Here is a 23,476-nt window from a genome sequence, read left to right on the forward strand (position 1 = left end):
CACCTTACTAATATGATTCCGTGAATGTATAACCACACACTAACACCGAAATAAATCAGTGTGGTTATGGGGGGAAATTCCTCTGACATATTTATATTTACGTCTTTTGAAGTCGGCACATTTGAGAACGAAAGAGATTTGACTAAGAAACAATAAACTTACATCTACAAAATAGTGATTGGAAATGTTGTGTTACTCTGGTTAACAAACGTTATTCCCTTGCGCACACAGTTGGGTTCAAATTCTATAAAGTATGTCAGATTTACATTTCATTTACGACTTTAAAAGTTATTCATCTTGAATAAATCTTAAAACTACTATGGTCATCTACCATGATATACAGTACACATGATAGAAAATAATAGCACAGAACTATAAGTAAAACCATAATACATATCAGAAAAGGTTGAAAAAGGCATGGCACGTACAAATTAAAGGGGTCATATGACACGGCTAAAACTAATATTATGGTTTGTTTTAGATGTAATGCAATGTGTATTCACTATTTAAGGTTCAAAACGTTGTATTTTCCACATACCGTGCATGTTTGTATCTCCTCTTTGCCCCTTCTCTCTGAAACGCGCAGCTTTTTAACAAAGCTCATGGCTCTGAAAAGCGAGGTGTGCTGTGATTGGCCAGTTCACCAGTGCGTAGTGATTGGTGGAATACTGCAAGCGTGTGATGGAAATGTAACGCCTCTTACCATATTTGGAACATCAGGTTCCTCTTCAATTGTACTGACAGGTGCGCCCACTTTACTTGCGTATACATTTGGGCGGTCTTAGTCAAATCAGACCACCAACTGACGTAGATTTGTGGGGGTGTGGCTACACGAGGCGTTTCAGGCAGGTCTGGGTGAGCATTCGCTTTTACATAGAATGCATCTTTTGTTCCTACACTTTCATTTGTGCAATTTTACGTGTCTAATACATGCATGGGCAACTTATAACACACCAAAGACACGTGTTCGCGCCATATGACCCCTTTAAGGGCTCTGGTACAATTGACATAGCATCATCTCAAAACATGGAAAATCCACAACACCATTTGACAGGTCAGTGATGGGCCCTCGTGCACAGCTATAAAACATTCTCCTGAGTTTCCTCATTTTCAACTGAAGGACAAAAGTCAACACACTTCTGCAATCACACGCACCAAACACAATCAGGTCTTGATGTGTTAACGGAATCCCAGTTCTGCCCCTTTTCTGCAAGTTCACAACCGGTGCCAGCAAAAGGCAGCGATCCAGCCCATCCCTCCTCAACCCTGTTCATGGGACAGGAATAAACTTGTACATCCCACATCAACCCTGGGAAAGTGTGGGAAAATGTTTTCTTCCCTGGCGTAGGGAGTACTCGCAGTTTTTTTCCTGATTCCCGTGTATTTGAACATATCTTTGCACGCTGTACCTGCGCGGAGGGGAGGGGGCGTGAGAAGCCATTCAAAAGCCCAGGCGGCAGTGACGTCAGCAGCGCACGCTCGAGCTCACGCTCGCCGCGCACAGACTCTCCTCCAGAGTTCCCACGAGCGGCAAAGCGTAGAGACGCTCTCAAGAGTGTTTGGGACTTATTTATTAAACAACGAGGATATTTATTGACACACATTTGCACTTTTTGGAGACTTAAGGAGACTTTTGGATCTATGAGAGCTTCGGGAAGGACTTTGAAGAAGTTGTAACGCCGAGACGGAGTTATGAACCGTTTCTGGGTGAAATTAACGCTACTGGCTGCAGCATCGCTCGCGACGGTGGCACAAGGTAACGTTATCAGATCAATTCAATCACTTGGTCAATTACATCAGACATGTAGTCACTTAAAATGTACTTAAATGTAGCGAAAACGCAGGTTTGTTTTGTTATTTTAGTTCTATAGGTGCAAGATTTCTTTACTTGATGTTTGTTGTGCGTTTTTGCTTTAAGCGTCACTTGTTGGAGTTTATCATTTAATTTTAAGATGAACCTTTATTGGCTTTGCTTCTTTTATTTATTTGTTTGTGGAGTAGTTTTTTTTAGTAAAACGTCTTCGCAGTTTGGGGTTACACTGAGTTGTTTAAGTTAGGGTAGCTATATGCAACGAGAAATAGATTTAATTAAGTATCTCTAAATCTACTCCTGTGTGCAGTGCATTTGTTTTTAACTATTTTGACAGTCGTCTCAGTGTGGAAAAATGACCAAATTTGATTTAATATTAAAACAAATTAACTTTATCTGTCTATCGCGTTCACCCACTTGTTGTGACTTTGACATCGTTTCTCATAATGTATTACGCATAACCGCAAAGATCACACAGTAAAGTTGCGTAAAAGTCTTATTGAGTTTTTGTTTTTTAAAGTTGTGGGTTTTTTCTTTTTTTTTAGCAGCAAGCTGATGTTGATTGAGGTGCATTGTGTGTATTTGCCCCTCACCCTGCCTTTTGTGTGTGTGTAAAGGGCTTTTATGGCGTGGGAGCGGTGTGTGTGTGTGTGTGTCTGGAGAAAAGCGATCCCTGAGTTAAGGGGGGGGGAGGCGGGCTGTTGTTCTCGTGCGCTGGTAAACAATGGCTCGAGACAGTGTTTTATAGGCTCGTGCTGGACTCTGATTTCTTTTGTAAGTGCGGCGTGGGCTCCGCAGCTGTCGCGCGCGCTCCCGTCAGGCACTCGTGTGTCGCCCCCCACCCTCGCCAAACACGCGCGGGCCGCAACGCCACGCACCCGCAGCCAGAGAGGAACCGAGAATAGGGCAAGAGTCACGTAGACAGAGGAAACTACACGATAAGACAGACAGGAAATGAAAGAGACGTTTATTATAATGAAAGTGAACCATTCGAGATTGCTTAAAAGTTAATAAAACAAGATTTGCTATAAAGTAGCCATAAGATACTATACTATAAAGATACCCCTGATTAACACATGCATGGTACTTCTATGGCCAAAGGTGATGTAAATGATCCCTTAATACGAAAAGGAGTCGATCCACCAAAAAACATGGTTATGTCACTTTTACTATAATAAAACCACGGTTCATTTGACGAAGGACCTACAGTCATGGAAAGCTTTTCGGACTTGTACAACATAACACAATATTGTATAAACGTTCTTGTAATCCCCAGTTTTAGGATATTTAATTTTCTAGAAATCTGCAGATTCTATATAGTTATATTATTTACGTACACTTTGAAACGGTTTCCAATAATCAATAATGACTATCAAGACGAAAGTCTTTGAAAATCATGGGTGTTAAGATGTGGGAAAGTAGGGAAGAATTAGTTCTAGTGGTTAAATCCATAATAAGAGCTAGTCAGAGTCTGAACTTTGTCTCTAGACAGTCATTACCAATTAAAGACAGCCCGCGGGCAGCTGCTTTCATTCAACAAGTGTACAGCTGCTGTCTAACACGACCGGCCGAGATGTGCTGCTAATCCTTAAAGTGCGACGAGGCACGCTTGTGCAAAATAAATAACTGAAATAAACCTCCTCCAGGACCCGAATATCGTGTGTGTACGCCCTTGCAAAACTGCAGGAAAGTCAAGGCACATGTGTTCTGTCAGTAAATCTTCAACTGTGAGGATGATGTATTAATATACTGAAACGGGGTGGACTGTATTTCCAATCGTTGTTAAAAGCTGACCACACGGCGAGTCGATTGTTGTGGATGTGAAGCTATTTCCATGCACAGTCTTGGATAACTGGATTTTTTAGGACCTCTTTAGTTGAATACTCAAGACCCCCCCCCATCCTCCCGCTCCTCCATCAAAGTCAGTTATTCACGACCTAACAAAGGGCCAGTGGCTCTCTGCTGGGGCCACAAAACAAAGGCCCGGGGCTCTGTATTCATGTCCTCTGGGTCCTGAGCTTCCTTTGTGATGCTCTGCGTGCATGTGCGCTCGGATCGACAGGTGCGCCACGCTCGCACAGGTGAGCGGGCGTGAGTCTTACCCGACCTCCATTCCCGCAGGTGAAGTGCGTGGAGGCTTGAATGTGGCAATGTCCTAACGAGTATCTGTGTTTTTGCGTTTAGGTCAGAGATGCCTGGAATACTGTCAGAACGGAGGAATATGTGAGCTGAAGGCACACGGAGAGGCGGCGTGCAGGTGAGTGGCTTAAAAAGTGCAATAATCTGCCGCACTCTTCAAAAGAACCATTTTTGTGATCGTTTTAAATTCTCCAAAAAGATGACACAGAAAACACGGCACGCGTCCAGTGAAGCATCACCGCATCACGGTCACTGGAGGGAGTAAGGAAGCGTGTGCATGTATGTAGCATGTAAATGCGTGTAATTGTGTGTCGCCGGATCAAGACGACGGTCCACCCCGTTGAGATTCCAAGTTTGGGACGGGACCCCTTCTTAGCAACCGCACAAAGCTTTCGGCAGCCCGCGAGAGCCAGTGCGCGCATGCGTGAACGTGCACGCGCCCATAGCCATTCTGTTTCAAACTCTGATAAGAGTCCCCCCCTTCTCCAAAAACGGTCCGTTGGTGCCCTGCTGCAGTAGGACGCTGCCTGAGTTAATGTCTATTCATACCATTCAGAACAACAGCTGGCCCTCACACCCTATTGTCCCCATCACACACACACGTAGAACAGAATAAAACGTGCACACGTGCGCAATAGACACACACATTTATCCATAAAAATCGAAACGTATTTGTTTAAAATCTCATTTTTTGACCGATGTGTGGTGTGTTTTCTTCATACTCGCATTAACAGGAGTTGGAGTGACTGTGTGTGTGAATGGTGTCCTTTTTGGAAGGCAGATGGCTGTGGGTGGGTGGGTTGGGGGGGTAATGAGATTGCAGGGACTCATGAGAGTGGCCTCTGTGTGTGGGACTCTAAAGGGAGAACATTTAAACGCAAACAAGTGTGCTGCCTCTCATTCGTTCTAGCTTTCATCCTTTTCGTTTAGCAATTTTTGATCTAGAAAAAAACACTACACACAACTTGATTGACTTTCACAGTTATTGTTGATAAATAATAATTAGAGCTACGTAGATTTGACTCTTTTTCAAGCGAATCGAAGTAATTTTGTTTTTGGGCTTTACCGTTTAGAGACGCAACAATTGCAAAATGCAAACTTAGTTAAAAAGTGCACGTTTTTGAAAACGATGCCGAGGTCCTCTCCAAGTAAACTACAAAGACGAGAATTTGTGAAAGCGACGACAAATTTTGCGTTTCTTTACAAAGTGACTTCGGCAACTATTGACCTGGCTAGCATAGTACACCACAATGCTTTTAGTCGCCTTTATTGATCTGTGATGACATCTGCACGCGAAACATTTCAAAATGCTCATTTTTGTTTTTATAACGTTTTGTTGTGTGATTGTACCGTGTGTTTTTTGTAGCATGTTGCAGATGGTTGCGTACTTGGCCAGATTAAACAAGTTTCACTGTAATATTAAAGTGATCGGTCACCCAAAAATGAAAATTCTATAGTATACTCAGCCTCGTGTCATTTCATACCTGTATAAATTAGAGAAAGATATTTGGAAGAATGTTAGCAATTTTCAATTCTGTGACATCATTGACTGCCACAGTAGTAAAAATTAAATGGTAGTCAAAGGTGCCCCAGAACTGTTTGTGTTCCTAAATTCTTCAAAATATCTCACTTTGTGTTCAACAGAACAACAAAATATACAATATGTTTTTTCCTACTATGGTAGTGAATGATGTCATGGACCTGAAAATTGCTGACATTCTTACAAATATCTCTCTTTGTGTTTAACAAAACAAAGAAATGTATATAGGTTTGAAACAACCAGAGGGTGAGCAAATGATGACAGAATTTTCATTTTTGAGTGAACTAGCCCTCTTAGTAAAAGTAAATATGTTACTGTTTTTATTGAAAATCCACACCTCTCTGTAAACCCCATGTGATCTGTGGACTCAATTCATAACTGATGAACGATAAATAGTGTTAGCACATCTACACACCACCAGAGTTTTACGCTTATTGTTGAGGGTTTTGAAAAATATTTGATTCTGAGTTTGAGCATTTAGGAGCACTAAGGACTGGATGAACAAATAAGTTTATGAAAGAAAGCGGTTTCGTCTATTATTGTGAAGAGATTTGAGGCGCTCTGGCGGCCAAACCCTGAGCATCCTGTTGTGATGACCCCGTTGATAAACAGGAAGAGTGAAGATATTTTTGATCCTTTTTCTCCCCGAAATATCTCATCTCAACTTTGACGCCTTTCCTGTACGCTCCGATTCTCATCCTTGGACAGTGTTTGTAAACTGTCGCTTTGTGTGTAAAACGGCACGGGGATTTTACAGCGTTTGAAAGAAAGATGTTTGAGGTCGCTGGATTGAAACTGTTCAACTGTGTGTGAACTTCTGACATTTGGTAAAATTGCGCACAGCCTTTGATGACACAGATGACAAGTCTTTCGAAATGCTGAGGATGGTTTAGCGCTGGTTAAAGTCACATGTACCCGTTTTTTAAAGGTGCCACATTGACACCAGTTTGAAGAATTTTTAGATGTGGTCGAAGTTACGTGTCCAATCAGGATTGGTTATGTGTGGTCTGCCTTTAAAAGATTTATTTAACATTTATTTGACATGATTAAGATTTTATATCTTAAGGATGAGCTTGGACATGCTTATTAGGAACAAGATGTTTTTGGAATCAGTTGAAACACATTTTTAACTCCTGACGTGTGTTCTGACGCTTTTGGAGTGTTGCGGGGTGAGAAATTGAGATCAAGATGAAACCCTTGAATAAACTTTCTGTTTGATGGGTAATGTATACAAACCATGTACACAGCATCTTTTACTGTCTGTCTATTATGACTTTGCCCTTTGTCGAGTCAGTTTCTTATACTGACGTTTTTTTATTTATTTCTAACTTTGTTTGTGTGTAATATAAAATTTTGTATACTATAAATAAAACAGCGCATTTGACACTTAATATACCATATAACATAATATGCCTTTTAAATCTAGATACAGAGAAAACACGAGGAATGTTTCATGTGAGCATATTTTTGTTACAGGTTGTGTTTCACGAAAAGATACCGTGAGTCACCATCACCTCTGTAATTTTTTTGTCATGGGGACAAAAATGAAATTTCAGGGTAAAGATGAATATGACTGGTTAGTTTCCTCCAGTCGCCCACCATTTGCAGGTTGACCAAAAAGTTGATGTCAGTTTATGTTTTGTTGAACACAGTGGCACAGACAAATATGTAACGTCTCGTGTTTGCAGAGGTTTAAACTGGTGTAAACTGACTTGAGGGCCAGACGCAAAAATGAAAGTTTGCTGTCTTGATTCACACTCAAGGGCAGGAAGTCTGTGGTGTGATCTCTCACACACACACACACACACACACACACACACACACGCACACACACGTTGTGTTGCAGTAGCAGATGGTAGACCAGCCTACTGGAATGGGGGGGTCTGAAGCCTGCTGTCACAAATGTGCTCAGGGGGTCACAGGTCACCGCAGCATCTGTTCAGAGTCGAACTCGCACTCTCGGACCTGTTGCCACGGCGGGCTGCCGATGACTTCTGCCTCTGGGGACAAAGAGAGAGACGCGGCGCTAATGCCGCAAGTAAACGCAGGCATCTGCGCACACATGCGTCTGCACCGAGACGTCTTTATTACAGCTAACCTAGTTACATTGAGAGTTTATGTCAATATCTGCAAACTTTTGTTTAGCCAGTTAAATTTATTTAAGTTTGATAAATTCAACATGTCAGAGAAATATCACATTATACATGAGCAAAATATACCCCCAGGGAAATTGTATTTATATAGAAAATATATGAAGAGTTTGGTTCCAAAATGAGATGATGCTGTTTTTAAAATTTTTCAAAAATCATGTTTTTTATTCCAATTAATATCAATCAAACTGCAGTTGGTTTGTTTTGATTTAAGCCATAATAACTCAAGAAATACAGCTAACTAACACAATAAAAACATAGTAACATAATAAAAAACATGATTTTGGAGTTATCTCATTTTGGAACTAAACTCTTCATATATTATTATATTATATATATATATTTTAATTATTTATATAGTTGTACGACTGCTGTGGCATAAATTTGCTTTTGTCTTTTTTAATTTGTTAAAGACAAAACCAAATGCATTAAAGGAGGGAAAAATATATGTTAGATTTTAGGTTAAATTGTGGTGACCAGGGTTGTGATGAATCCATAGTAGTATATGGAAATGATGAGAATTAATCCTGTCCATCAACATGCTGTCAAGATAAAGTGAACTATTGGACAGTGGGAGTTTGGGGGGGCGGTGTTTTACCCTCTCCTGGGAGCTGCCTTAGTGACCTTATGCCACTCGCCATAGCAACAAGCTTGGGGGGAGGGTCAGCGAACAGTGGGAGGGGCCTGCAGCACAGCTGCCCTTATTTATGCACACACCTGCTGCAGCATACACACACACATTCAGAGACAAAAATCTTATTTCTATTGCTTGTTTTTTTATTAACTAACACTTCATAAAAAATATTTTGTGGTATTTTTGAATTAAATAAATGACTTAAATATTTGAACATTCATGAATGTCTATGTGTGTTTTTAGGAGTGTGTGCTTGTGGTTGTTAATTGCCACCGAGGAATTTAAATGAGTTAGAACAGTCTTTCTTTCACACACAGGCATGTGCGTGTGTACACACGCACGCACGCACGCACACACACACACACACACAGGGACATATTATATACTTTCCTATACTTTGCCTTTTTTTGGTTTTTGCCTTTAATTGTTAAGATTACATTTTAAGGTGGTCTATAATATAAATATGGACCATAAGTGTGTTTATGTTGTCTGATATTAAACATGTTCATCCTACATAGACCTGTTTTTAAAACTGTGTGTGTCTTGTGCATTTTCAGATGTCCATCAGACTTTGTCGGACCCCAGTGTCAGTTCCCGAATCCGTGCAGCCCGTCGCCGTGTCGAAACGGAGGCGTGTGCCGCGCTCGGACTCAGGGTAATGATGTGGAGGTGACATGCGACTGCGTGCTGGGCTTCAGCGGTCCTCTCTGTCTGACGCCTGTCAATCACGCCTGCATGAGCACGCCCTGTCGCAATGGTGGCACGTGCTCTCTGCTCACCTTGGAGACTTTCACCTGTCGCTGCCCACCTGGATGGTCCGGTACGTGCCATAAAGAGCTGAATTTTGCTCCAGTTAGAATGAGAATGTTGTTGACTTGTTTCTTTCTCGATGTATGCGTGTAGGTAAAACGTGCCAACAAGCCGACCCGTGTGCGTCGAATCCCTGCGCCAACGGAGGGCAGTGTTCAGCGTTTGAGTCTCACTACATCTGCACCTGCCCTCCCAACTTCCATGGCCAAACGTGTCGGCAGGACGTGAACGAGTGCGCCCTCTCCCCGTCGCCCTGTCGTAACGGAGGAACCTGTATAAATGAGGTGGGCTCGTACCACTGCAGGTGCCCACCCGAGTATGTGGGCACACACTGCGAGCGCTTGTACCACCCGTGCCTCCCCTCACCCTGCAGGAACGGAGGAACCTGCTTACAGACCAGTGACACCACTTACACCTGCACCTGTCTGCCAGGTAAGAATCTGTGTGTGTTTAAGTTCCTGCACTTTTTAGTTTTAGTGCAGGTTTATGTTTTGCTTATCTCGATGGTAACAACTCTGATGTGCGTGCGCACAGTTATTCATTAACAGCGTATCAGTCTCTCGTGGAATGTGATGTTAGTTCATCATTAATCCAAGCGAGTGACCTGAATCACTAGAGCTCATAAACACTGTCTGACACGCTTTGATGTGAACGTGAATGATCTGTCTGTCACAGGGTTTACGGGTCAAACCTGTGAACATAATGTTGACGACTGCACCCAGCACGCCTGTGAGAATGGAGGCAGGTGCATTGACGGGGTCAACACCTACAACTGTCACTGTGACAGACATTGGACCGGTAAGACTTCTGGATGATGACACACACCAACTGATTTCACAAAGGTAACCAACCTTGTAACCTTTGACCTTCTGTTCACAGGTCAGTACTGTACAGAAGACGTTGACGAGTGTGAACTCTCCCCCAACGCTTGTCAGAACGGCGGCACGTGTCATAACACCATCGGCGGCTTCAACTGCGTGTGTGTGAACGGCTGGACGGGCGACGACTGCAGCGAGAACATCGACGACTGCGCCAGCGCCGCCTGTTCTCAAGGCGCCACGTGCCACGACCGAGTCGCCTCGTTCTTCTGCGAGTGTCCGCACGGACGCACAGGTGAGCACCTGCGCAGCTGAACGGTTTACAGTTTTAGGAGTCTTTTGATAGTTTTCTTACCAACTGTGTTTGATCCACAGGTCTTCTGTGTCACCTGGATGACGCGTGCATCAGCAACCCGTGTCAGAAGGGCTCCAACTGTGATACCAACCCGGTGAGCGGAAAGGCCATCTGCACGTGTCCGCCCGGGTACACCGGGTCCGCCTGCAACCAGGATATTGACGAATGTTCGCTCGGTAAGAACAAGGTTCTGATTGGTTAAAGAATGTTAAATGCATTAGGATTGGGCACGGATAGAAACCGTTTGCGTTTGGTGCATTTCAGGGGCGAACCCATGCGAGCACGGTGGACGATGTCTCAACACTAAAGGCTCGTTCCAATGCAAGTGTCTCCAAGGTTACGAAGGTCCACGCTGCGAACTGGACGTTAATGAGTGCAAGTCGAACCCCTGCCAGAATGACGCCACCTGCCTCGACCGGATTGGTGGATTCCACTGCATTTGCATGCCAGGTATGAGCTGTTTATTGTACACAGGACGTCTGAAGAATTAGCATCATCACATTCCATGATCAGAGGTTCATTACAGGTGTGTGTGTGTTTGTGTGTTTAGGTTACGAGGGTGTGTTTTGTCAAATAAATGCTGACGACTGCGCATCACAGCCTTGCCTCAACAACGGAAAATGTGTGGACAAGATCAACTCATTTCACTGCGAGTGCCCGAAAGGTAACAAACTACAGAGAGAGACGGGACGTTTAGCTCTAATGATTTACAGAAAGAGCAACCAGAGCAAACACGGTGTGTGTTTTCTTACCAGGGTTCTCTGGGAATCTATGTCAGGTGGATGTGGATGAGTGTGCCAGCACGCCCTGTAAGAATGGCGCCAAGTGCACAGACGGGCCCAACAAATACACCTGCGAATGCACACCAGGTACATGCACACTGTTAAGGGGGAACTGTTTACCGCTGTGCTTAAATAAGTGTCGAGATTTAAGAATATTAACGTCTGTCTGTGTCCTGCAGGTTTCGCTGGCGTTCAGTGTGAGTCGGATATCAACGAGTGTGTGTCGAGCCCGTGTCATTACGGAGTGTGTCGAGATGGCGTGGCCGCTTTCACTTGTGAATGTCGTTCGGGATACACTGGCCGACTGTGCGAGACCAACATTAATGAGTGCTTGAGTCAACCCTGCCGAAACGGAGGCACCTGCCAGGACAGAGAGAACTCGTACACCTGTACCTGCCCCAAAGGAACCACAGGTAACACACGCATAGTGTTCACCAGTGGTTCTCAAACTTTTTCGTTGTAAGGCCCCCTTTGTGTAGAGTGCATTGCTTTGCGCCCCCCCCAAATAAAAACCTATAATCTTAAATTTAGAATTTTAATTAACAATGCTGAAACATCAATACTTCTTGTTGGTGGTCTTATTTTTCTGATGTTTGATTGCATACAATTTATGATAAATTTCTATATTTCATATAATGCCACCAAATCGGTGCACCCCCTGGATCCATCTTGGGGCCTCCCCAGTTTGAGAACCACTGCTGTACACTACAAGTGATCGGATGTTCTGTTCTGATGCAGGAAAACTATTTGTGCAACACAAGGTGGAATTTCATGATCTTGTAATTGTGTCTGCAGGTATTAACTGTGAGATAAACATCGACGACTGCAAAAGAAAACCATGTGACTACGGAAAGTGCATCGACAAGATCAATGGCTACGAGTGTGTGTGTGAACCCGGATACACAGGTGAGAGAGCACATCAGCATCTTTGTGTGCGTGTGTGAGAACAGGTGAACAGGTGGCCAGCGAAGTTCAGAGCTTGTGTATCAGATAACAGATATGACTTAGGACAGAGACTCTTTCCCAACTGGGACACACACACACACACACTTTATTACTTTGACCTGACAAAGCACACTTTTAAGTTGCATGTTATACGATATACAAGGTGCAGGTGTTTATGTGTTTCTATACTGTGTATTAAAGCACAGATATTGACCAATCAGCATCCAGGACCAGTACTCCCAGTATCCTGTTTACAACAAGAACTTTACATATTTTAGTGAATGAATTGTGTGTGAAACAGTAAAATAAAGTCCCATTGTTATAGGAGACTCTAACAGTTTGCCATTACACTGCAGAAGAGGGGTGTGTGTGTTGAAGGGTAATTGTTGTTCGGCCGTGTGTGAAATAGGCTCTGTAAGACCTGCCCTCCCCCAGAGAGGGTGTGAGGGGTATGTGAGCAGGGTCTGAAAGACAGAGAGAAAGAAAGCTAGAATAAAAGGGCACAAGAGGGTGGAGGAAATCCTTTGTGTGTTTGGAGCAGAGCCGGAGATTTTGGGATGGGGCCACACACACATGCACACAAAGAGAGACAAAGAACAAGAGGTCAACGCACATCTGAGTTTGAATTCCTTCACTGTGCAACTTTTTTTATTTGATTCAATTTCAAGCACTTCAAATCACTGAGTTTTAACTTATTTATTGAATGATCGGTCATAAACCACAGCATTACAAACGTATTAGCCAATAACGTCGTATGTTCGCTTTATGCAGTCCATTCAAATCCGGATGTATTTAAACAAGTCCCTGCCCTGCTTCTCGATAAACATCGAGTTCTGCTCAGAAATGCACCACATTGGCCATTTTTATACAGATTTTCTTTCTTACTCTCACAGGTTCAATGTGTAACATCAACATCGACGACTGCGCGCTGAACCCGTGCCATAACGGTGGCACCTGCATCGACGGGGTCAGCACCTTCACCTGCATCTGTCCCGAGGGTTTCCGTGATGCCACCTGCCTCTCTCAACACAGCGAGTGTTCCAGCAACCCCTGTATCCATGGCAACTGCCAAGACCAGATTAACAGCTATAAGTGCGTGTGCGAGCCCGGCTGGACGGGCCGCAACTGTGACATCAACATCAATGAGTGCCTGTCGAACCCGTGCGTGAACGGAGGCACCTGTAAGGACATGACCAGCGGATACGTGTGCACCTGCAGAGCCGGATTCAGCGGTGAGAGACAGACACTCTGTGTCCTGATATAGCGGATGTGTCCCAATTTGTGTACTGTCCATCTGAATAGCTTGTAGGATTAGACTAGAGGAGACAAGATGATGTACTACTTTCATTGGATTTAAGATGTGCATCCACACATGATATTACCCACAACCCCTTGGGCTACTGCCTTAATACACGCTCAACCACATGAAAAACACTGTAGTATACTTTAATATGAATAATTTCTAGATGTTATCGTGTTTTCTATCATAAATATTAAAGTATACTATAGTGTTTACTGTAATTTCGCAATTCACTATAATTAATACTACAGAATGCTGTAGTATACAGTACATTGACAAAATGCTAATATTATCATATAGTATTCTACCGTTTACTATAGTAAATACCAAAGTATACTACAGTTTTTACTACATTTCATGAATGAACTATAGTTTATACTACAGAATACTAAAGTAAGCATGAACAAAGTGTTTGAAATACTATAATATGCTGTTGTATACTACAATTTACTACTGTTCAATATAGTACATACTTTTTAAGTTTGCTACGGTATTTACTACAGTTTAGGATTTTACTGTAGGTAATACCAAAGAATACTGCAGTATGCATTAACAAAGTGAGGTGGTACTATCATGTACTACATCATACTATAACTTACCACAGTTTACCATAGTACATATCAAAGTGTACTACAGTTCTTAATAGTTTATAAATTTACCGTAGTTAAGAAGACTATAGAATACTATAGTGTACATTAACAAGGTGCTACAATACTACAATATACTAAAGTTTACTATAGTAAATACTAATGTATACTTAAGTATTTTTTTCATGTGGGCATCAGTATGTAGTTTTCATACCTAGTGAAGCACATTTTAGGGTGTAGTATGCATAGTGGGACCTTCTGTTTGTCACTTTGCAGACTTATAAATGAGTTTCAAAAAGTGTGTGTGTATTGTAAGCTTGACGCAGTGCGTTTTCTTGCATACAGGTCCTAACTGCCAGACTAACATTAATGAGTGTGCTTCTAACCCCTGCCTGAACCAGGGCATGTGCATCGATGATGTGGCCGGATTCAAGTGTAACTGCTTACTGCCTTACACAGGTATGAACGCACTAACCTGCGCTTTGCTGAGCATACTTGAGTTCCTGTGACCATCAAAGCAGCTTTCTGTTTAAAACTGCAACATTTCTGGAGGTTTCTGGGACATGAAATCACACGAATTTGTCGAGGGTGGGTACTCGGATAGGTCTACTTCCTGTTTGGCCCCTTCCTGTTTCCTGTTGAGGTAAAGAATTGACAATGGCAGGAAGCGGCAAGTGACTTCCTCAGCCAGCTGGTCTCCGTGGAAACAGATAAGGAAGTGCCTGCAGGAAAAAAAAACGAGGCAGTAGAACAGAACGACTGTGAAAACAAAACGATTGACCCAGAAGGAATCGGCAGGAATGTTTTGACATGTTCCGTGCTGAGTTTAGAGGAAAATCTAAATGGACAGAGAGAGAAATCAGATTTTAAGTGATATGATATGATATGACTTGACCTGATTTAATTGAATGCCATCACTCATGTGTCTTTCTGTGTGTAATGTGTATTCATACCTGTTTCAGGTGACGTGTGTGAGAGCGTTTTGGCCCCGTGTTCTTCACAGCCCTGTAAGAACGGAGGCGTTTGTCGTGAATCTGAGGATTTTAGGAGTTTCTCTTGCGCGTGTCCTGTTGGTTGGCAAGGTAATGGTGTGTGTGTGTTTTATGTTGTCTACATGTCATTCATACCTTCATCACGCTAACCTCTGTCATCTCTACAGGTCAGACGTGTGAGGTGGACATCAATGAGTGTGTGAGGAACCCATGTACCAACGGAGGAGTGTGCGAGAACTTGCGTGGCGGCTTTCAATGTCACTGTAACCCTGGATTCACGGGAGATCTGTGCGAGACCGATATCGACGATTGTACACCAAGTAAGAAGCATGGAAAAAATGTTCAATTAAAGTAAACAAATACAACAACATGCACAGTGAATATGCTAACATCTCTCTCGCTCACAGATCCCTGCAGTAACGGTGGTATCTGTCAGGACCGCGTGAACGGTTTTGTGTGCGTGTGTCTGGCGGGTTTTCGTGGCGAGCGTTGCACAGAGGACATAGACGAGTGCGTGAGCACCCCCTGTCGTAACGGAGGGAACTGCACCGACTGTGTCAACAGCTACACCTGCAGCTGCCCCGCAGGATTCAGCGGCATCAACTGTGAGATCAACACACCCGACTGCACTGAGAGGTGAACACACTGCTCACACACTTTCTGAAGTATGCACTGTGTGTACTTGGTTATTCCTACACAAAACTAGACAAGGAGGAAAAAAATGCAGAGTTCAACATGCAACGAGGTCATATGACAGCAATGTAGAAAACTGCGTTTAGGAATATTTAGCGTTGCACAGTGCATACTCTTCTCATACTCTTGACATTTTAATTTAATTAAGAATCAAGTATTTGAACGTTTGCTGAATTTGTCTGTTTATCTCCTCCAGCTCGTGTTTTAACGGTGGAACTTGCGTCGACGGCATCAACTCGTTCTCCTGCGTGTGTCTGCCGGGATTTACCGGGAATTACTGCCAGCACGACGTAAACGAGTGTGACTCGCAGCCATGTCAAAATGGAGGTACATGCCAGGACGGATACGGAACCTACAAATGCACCTGCCCGCACGGCCACACAGGCCAAAACTGCCAGGTAAACACACACCTGCTCACCTTTTAAAACAAGGTTTTTCATACATGCGGTTGACTCATGTTTGTACGTTTTGTGTTTTAGAGTCTGGTTCGCTGGTGTGACTCTGTCCCTTGTAAGAACGGGGGCTCATGTTGGCAGCAGGGGGCGTCGTTCACCTGTCAGTGTGCCAGTGGCTGGACGGGCATCTACTGCGACGTCCCAAGCGTGAGCTGTGAGGTCGCCGCACAACAGCAAGGTAAATATCTGACCATAACACGGTAAACGCTTTGTAATACTGCACGTGCTAAACTCCCTCCCTCTCTCTCTCTCTCTGTCAGGAGTGTCTGTGGCCGTTCTGTGCCGAAACGCCGGTCAGTGTGTGGATGCTGGGAACACACACCTGTGCAGGTGTCAGGCTGGATACACGGGCAGTTACTGTCAGGAGCAGGTGGATGAGTGCATGCCGAACCCCTGTCAGAACGGAGCCACCTGCACTGATTACCTGGGAGGATACAGCTGTGAGGTATGAATACACACACACAAACATGCATGTACACACACGCACACGTCATTTACAGGAGTCTAACAAGCTTTCTCTCTACAGTGTGTTCCAGGATATCACGGAACGAACTGCAGTAAGGAGATAAATGAGTGTTTGTCAAATCCCTGTCAGAACGGAGGAACCTGCATCGATCTTGTCAACACTTACAAATGCTCATGCCCACGGGGAACACAAGGTACATGCACATTTCCGTACGTATGTGCAGGTATTCTGCGCCTGCTGTTTCACTTACTAAATCATTTGTTTTCCCTGTCCGTCTTCTCAGGTGTTCACTGTGAGATTGACATAGACGACTGTTCCCCGGCTGCGGATCCGTTAACCGGTGAGCTGCGGTGCTTTAACGGAGGCCGTTGCTTGGACCGCATTGGTGGTTACGGCTGCGTGTGCCCGGCCGGTTTTGTGGGCGAACGCTGCGAGGGCGACGTCAACGAGTGTCTGTCTGACCCTTGTGACCCCAACGGATCCTACAACTGCGTCCAGCTCAACAACGACTTCCGCTGCGAGTGCCGTACGGGATACACGGGTACGAACGTTCACAGTTGTGCACACACAAACATTTAACACACATCAGTGCTGTAAGTGTGTAGCAGTAATATTAATGATTCTTATCTCTGACGAACTTCTTTAAATCAGATTTTTGAGCCTCAGAATAGTTCGTCAAGAATCCACATGAATAGAATTAATAGTACCAGCAGTTCTTTGTATAGTTTTTGTGTAACTGTTTTCTAATTGTTTTGTTCGTGTTTGCAGGCAAACGCTGTGAAACCGTGTTCAATGGTTGCAAGGACACGCCGTGTAAAAACGGAGGGACGTGTGCCGTAGCCAGTAACACGAAACACGGATACATCTGCAAGTGTCAACCGGTGAGTAAACCTGCACAGATGAGCACGTGTACCACCCGTCCATGTTTGCAACACAAAGAATAAATCATTCTGACCTGTTGTACACATCTCTGTTGTTTACTCAGGGCTTCTCTGGTTCCTCCTGCGAATACGACTCAAAATCCTGCGGCTCCCTGAGATGTCGCAACGGCGCCACCTGTGTCTCCGGTCACCTGAGCCCTCGCTGTCTCTGCCCGCCGGGCTTTAGCGGGCACGAGTGCCAGACGCGCATGGACTCAGCGTGCCTGACCAACCCCTGCTACAACGGGGGCACGTGCCAATCCATCAACGACGCTCCGTTTTTCCGTTGCTCCTGCCCGGTTAACTTCAATGGGCTCCTTTGTCACATCCTCGACTACTCCTTCAACGGAGGGCAGGGCAGGGACATAGCTCCGCCTCCGGAGGTGGATATCAGCTGCGAGGTCCCTCAGTGCGAAGGGAGGGGCGGAAACGCCATCTGCGATACGCAATGCAACAATCACGCCTGCGGCTGGGACGGTGGCGACTGCTCTCTGAATTTCGACGACCCGTGGCAGAACTGTAGCGCCGCCCTGCAGTGCTGGAGGTACTTTAATGATGGGAAGTGTGACGAGCAGTGCGCCAACGCCGGCTGCCTGTATGACGGTTTCGACTGCCAGCGACTGGAGGGGCAGTGCAAGTAAGTTTTGTTTTATTTTTGTAGTCTTACTTAGTGATGAAATGTGTTATAATGATTTGTTTCTCTCTCTCTCAGTCCGTTGTATGATCAGTACTGTAAGGATCACTACGCAGATGGTCACTGCGATCAGGGCTGTAATAACGCGGAGTGCGAATGGGATGGCCTCGACTGCGCCGAGGACGTTCCTAAGAAACTTGCCGTGGGAAGTCTGGTTCTCGTGGTCCACATTCCACTTGACGAGCTCCTCAACCGTTCTTCTTCATTCCTGCGTGAGCTAAGCGGCCTGCTGCACACCAATGTGGTGTTCCGGCGCGATGCTAACGGAGAGCCGCTGATATTTCCTTACTATGGTAACGAACACGAGCTGAGCAAACACAAACGCGCCGACTGGAGCGACCCCGCCCAGCTGCTGCAGCGCGCTAGGAGGAGCCTGACGGCGTTTCTAAAGCCCCGCCCACGACGAGAACTGGATCAGATGGAGATCAAAGGGTGAGCGAATCCAAATCCATTTGATCACTTGCACGTGTAAACATATTGTTCAAGTCATCGTCTTTCAACACGGTATGTGTTTGTGTTGCAGGTCGATTGTCTATCTAGAAATTGACAACCGTCAGTGTTATCAACAGTCGGATGAGTGTTTCCAGAGCGCCACAGACGTGGCGGCGTTCCTCGGAGCATTGGCCTCTAGCGGAAATCTCAATGTTCCTTACGTCATTGAAGCAGTCACAAGTGAGTGCCCAAAATGTATTATTTAAGACTGACTATATTGTACACAGACTCGATGCAACGCACACGCTTATACATGATTAACTTTGTTTTAATCTTTCTGCAGGTGAAGATGGACCTTCAAAGAGCGGTGAGATGTACCCCATGTTCCTGGTGCTCCTCGCTCTGGCCGTCCTAGCCCTGGTGGCTGTGGGTGTCGTGGTCAACAGAAAGCGTAAGCGGGAACATGGACAGCTTTGGTTCCCTGAGGGATTTAAAGTCACGGAACCCAAAAAGAAGCGAAGGGAGCCGGTTGGAGAAGATTCTGTGGGACTCAAGTGAGTTTTGCTTCACTTTAATGTACAGTTGCAACTGCTCCTCTGAAAGAAATGACATTGACTGATTTAAAAAAAACACAAAATCATAAACTTTCATAAATTTCCCATCAGGCCTTTGAAGAACTCAGACAGCTCTCTGATGGACCAGCAGCTCAGTGACTGGGCAGATGATGACATCTCAAAACGATTCAAGGTAAGCGTGCTCTCTGTTAATTACGCAGGTTATCGGTTGATATCATTGGTCGGTTGGATGTGTGACGCCGTGTATATTTGTGCAGTTTGAGGAACAGGCCATTCTGGACATGACGGCTCAGCTGGATCATCGGCAGTGGACGCAGCAACATCTGGACGCCGCCGACCTGCGCTTGAACTCGATGGCTCCTACACCTCCGCAGGGCGAGATCGAGAATGACTGCATGGACGTCAACGTCCGCGGGCCTGGTGAGTGACCTCACTGTTGTGTACTGACTTGTATATTTGATACGTGTATAAGCAATATTCAGTAACCTCTCCTCTCGCTCTCAGATGGCTTCACTCCACTGATGATCGCGTCGTGCAGCGGCGGCGGTATTGAAAATGAAAACGGCGAGGCAGAAGATGATCCGTCCGCCGATGTCATCACTGACTTCATCTACCACGGCGCCAACTTGCACAATCAGACAGATCGGACTGGAGAGACGGCATTGCATCTGGCGGCACGTTACGCACGTTCTGATGCGGCCAAGCGGTTGCTGGAGTCTACCGCTGATGCTAATGTTCAGGACAACATGGGCCGCACGCCTCTACACGCTGCTGTTGCAGCCGATGCCCAGGGTGTCTTCCAGGTAAAAAATACACTTTCAGAATAACTTACACTCTAACACTTACATACGTTGTTCACATGTAGTGTTGTAATGTTGCTGTTTATATGTGGTCAGAGCTCTTAAACATTGTGTTTGGTTCAGATTCTGATCCGGAACCGAGCGACGGATCTGGACGCTCGTATGCATGACGGAACAACACCGCTGATCTTGGCCACCCGATTGGCTGTTGAGGGAATGGTGGAGGAACTCATTAACTCCCACGCTGACCCCAACACCGTTGATGATTCAGGTATGAACACACACACGCGCACACACACACTTTGTCTGTAAATGCACAATAGATCTAATCTCTTTGTGTCACTCTCTGTAGGTAAATCGGCTCTTCATTGGGCGGCTGCTGTCAATAATGTGGACGCTGCTGTTGTTCTTTTGAAGAACGGTGCAAATAAAGATCTACAGAATAACAAGGTGTGTGTAATAAAACAAAGCCATCGTCACTTATTTATGTCACTCTCACGTGTTCTTTTTGTGCAAAAAAAATGTTTTCATTACATATTTTTTGCTTTACTTAGAAATTACGTAAAATGTGTTGGGTCATGTTGACATGTGTCTGTGTGTAAGATTCATGAACACTAATATTGACTTGACTGTCTGTGTGTGTGTCTGAGCAGGAAGAGACGCCCCTGTTCCTGGCAGCACGTGAGGGCAGCTACGAGACCGCCAAAGTCCTGCTCGATCACCTGGCCAACCGTGACATCGCGGATCATCTCGACCAGCTTCCGCGAGACATCGCACAGGAGCGCATGCACCATGACATCGTCCGCCTGTTAGAAGAATACAACTTGGTGCGCAGTCCACCGCTGCCCCTGTCGCCGCCCCTCTGCTCTCCCAACACCTACCTGGGCATCAAACCCAGCCCGGGCAACAACGCCATGGGCAAGAAGGTGCGAAAACCCGGAGGAAAAGGTGCGGGCGGTAAGGACGGAGGAAAGGAAATGAGACTCAAAAAGAAGAAAAACGGAGAGGGCAAAGATGGTGGGATCATGGAGGTGGGCGTCCTCTCACCCGTCGATTCGCTTGAATCGCCACACGGCTATCTATCAGACGTCTCTTCGCCGCCAATGATGACGTCACCCTTTCAACAGTCCCCGCCTATCACTTTAAATCAACTCCAGGGGTTGGCTGACTCCCGCATGGGCGGTGCTCATCAGGGTATGGGCAAGCCGTTTGACTCCGCCCCTCCTCGTTTGTCCCATCTCCCGGTGGCTAACGGTGGGGCTCAAACGGGCGCGTGCGATTGGCTGCAGAGGGTGCAGCAACAACAGCAGCAGGCAGGGTTCACGGCCCTCATGCCCACAATGCACCCCGGTATGCCGCAGGTCATGGGTTATCCCACGATGCAAAGCAGCCACCTGGGCACAGCGTCGCACATGCTGTCTAACCACGCCCACCAAAACAACCACCAGAGCGTCGTCACCATGCAGCACCAAAATTCCGGACACATCCTCTCGCATCACTTCCTGGGAGACCTGAGTGGGCTGGATCTTCAGTCCGGCTCGGGACACGCCCCCATGCAGACCATCCTACCACAGGACAGCCAGCGCATGGCTTCTATCTCCAGCACGCAGTTTCTAACCCCGCCTTCTCAACACAGTTATTCTAACCCCATGGACAACACGCCCAACCACCAGCCGCAGGTGCCTGACCATCCTTTCCTCACACCGTCCCCCGGCTCTCCCGACCAGTGGTCTAGCTCGTCTCCACATTCCGTGTCTGATTGGTCCGAGGGAATCTCAAGCCCGCCTACCAGTATGCAGATGAATCATATCCCAGAAGCCTTTAAATAAGTGGGATGTGGCATCGCCAAGCTAATCGACAAAGGACTGAAAAGACTCTGTAAACAATTTTATATTAATGCTAAGAACTGCTTTGTTTGAATTTTGTATGCCAAGAACCGTTTTATTCATTTTTTGTATTTATTTATGAGCGTTTTTGGACGACAGATATAAATGATCCTTTTTTATTTATTTTTATTGCTATTTTTATTTCGACCATTTAACTGCTTTGAAAATAATGCTGAAAGTTATTATAATGCTGCCAGAAAATAGTTTTTAAAAACGTTCCGTGTTGTTTTTTGTTCTTGATTTCAATTAAAATTTCAGTATTAATTAGATTTTATATGGTCCTTTTTACCGAACGTTTAGGTTTCTGTGAACAAATGTAGAAAAGAGTCTTAATATTGTGATGTAACGCTCGGATTTATTGATATCGACACGCATGCACGCACACACTTGGACACGCCCGCTAGAAACGTGTTTTTGTACATGTAAAGACTGAGTTATGTTAAGTTTTGTCTATAGACACTGGTCACTGAACACAAGCCCTTGGGAGGTTTGTGACAGAATGGTATTATTTTTCCCATGGTACCTTGCATCAGGTGTTTTGGGTTTCATATGTAGCGTAGCCATCATTGTTATTTATTGCCTGCTGTAGACGTGTAGTACATGTTCTTCACATGTAATGTGTTTGTTTGTGTGAGTGTGTGTGAGATAGAGAAAGAGATTAAGTAGTGCCAGATGTATTAGTGCAGGGGTGTTTATGAGTGTGCGTGTCCTAGTGTGATGTCATCAGTGCTCAGGTGGTGTGATTGGGTTTCAGATGTGTTATGTTTTATAACTGCTGATCAAATGTTCTAATGTTGCTGATGACATGAAAGACAAACTTGTTGTAAAAAAAAATATTTTGTAAAGTACCTTTTCTTGACACAATAAAGAGCACCTTTTGGTGAGATTACTTTGACGATTTTGTTGTCAGAATTGATCGGTCTTTATTTTGTTTGATAATAAATCCAGTAAAAAATCCCATAGATTTACACTGCCATCTAGCCAGTGTTGGGTGTATCTAGTTACTATTTCATTACTTTTCCCTTGAAAAAGTCAAGTAAGTGATTACTCTCATTTATTCTGTTAATACAGTTACTTCTGATGTAATTAAACTGAATATTGTGTGTAATATTTGTGCGCAATAGTGGAATTGACATCAAAATTCAAAGTCTGACTTTAAAATCCATGCTTTAATGTATAATTCTCACATTTGTAAAACATTGGTCAATTAATAATAATACTAGTTTATGTAGTTTTATTGGAATGAATGAAAAAGAGCTGTTTCATGTCTCCTTGAATCACTTAACTAATCAAGGTTGATATAGGATATAGAAAGTAATTAGTAATAAGTAACTAAATACTTTTTGGAGAGAGTCATTTGTACAGTAATCTAAATACACTATTGAATATGTAATTAGTAACTAGTAATTGAATTCATTAACCAAAACACTTAATCTAGCAACACCTGTATAACCGCTCAATACTCCCATATGGACAAGTCCACATTTATAAAAACAAATCAGTAGATACTCAATCCTATTGCTCATGTAAGACTCCATCAAAACCAAGATGTTTTCACTTTGGTGATAAAGTATTTTGTGTAGTATATTATGAATATTTCAAATAGGTTTCAGTGGTTCAGGGGTTCATTTTATGTGGTTATTTTTGACCCCAAAGCCTCTCAGGATACAAGAGTGTAAATGCTTTTCTGTGA

At 44.5% G+C, this 23,476-nt stretch overlaps 1 protein-coding gene across 2 annotated transcripts; it reads left to right on the forward strand.

The window, feature by feature from the left end:
• The first annotated feature begins 1,445 nt into the window (after positions 1-1,445).
• notch1a (notch receptor 1a) lies at positions 1,446-22,695 on the forward strand. Of its 2 annotated transcripts, XM_057360214.1 has the most exons (33): positions 1,447-1,756; positions 3,995-4,067; positions 8,831-9,093; positions 9,177-9,515; positions 9,759-9,881; positions 9,963-10,196; positions 10,277-10,432; positions 10,521-10,706; positions 10,807-10,920; positions 11,012-11,125; positions 11,218-11,451; positions 11,834-11,944; positions 12,877-13,215; positions 14,216-14,329; positions 14,833-14,952; positions 15,030-15,182; positions 15,270-15,498; positions 15,752-15,953; positions 16,035-16,188; positions 16,271-16,455; positions 16,537-16,669; positions 16,760-17,017; positions 17,245-17,357; positions 17,462-18,033; positions 18,109-18,522; positions 18,614-18,762; positions 18,866-19,076; positions 19,188-19,269; positions 19,355-19,517; positions 19,602-19,900; positions 20,021-20,168; positions 20,250-20,347; positions 20,551-22,695. In XM_057360214.1, exons 1-33 carry the CDS (start codon positions 1,693-1,695, stop codon positions 21,724-21,726), a joined length of 7,323 nt encoding a protein of 2,440 aa, XP_057216197.1. In that variant the 5' UTR covers positions 1,447-1,692; the 3' UTR covers positions 21,727-22,695. The 2 variants fall into 2 exon arrangements, with proteins under 2 accessions (XP_057216198.1, XP_057216197.1); XM_057360215.1 differs by lacking the exon at positions 14,216-14,329 and having other exon boundaries at positions 1,446-1,756.
• The last annotated feature ends 781 nt before the right edge of the window (positions 22,696-23,476 follow it).

Source organism: Triplophysa rosa, linkage group LG19, assembly GCF_024868665.1.
Source record: "Triplophysa rosa linkage group LG19, Trosa_1v2, whole genome shotgun sequence".
Lineage (NCBI taxonomy): Eukaryota > Metazoa > Chordata > Actinopteri > Cypriniformes > Nemacheilidae > Triplophysa > Triplophysa rosa.

Bases quoted from the DNA above. Each gene is read 5' to 3' on its own strand.
- notch1a (XM_057360214.1), top strand. From the start codon at position 1,693: ATGAACCGTTTCTGGGTGAAATTAACGCTACTGGCTGCAGCATCGCTC. The intron at 4,068-8,830 runs GTGAGTGGCTTA...GTGCATTTTCAG, and splicing joins CACGGAGAGGCGGCGTGCAG to ATGTCCATCAGACTTTGTCG. The intron at 16,456-16,536 runs GTATGAATACAC...TTCTCTCTACAG, and splicing joins TGGGAGGATACAGCTGTGAG to TGTGTTCCAGGATATCACGG.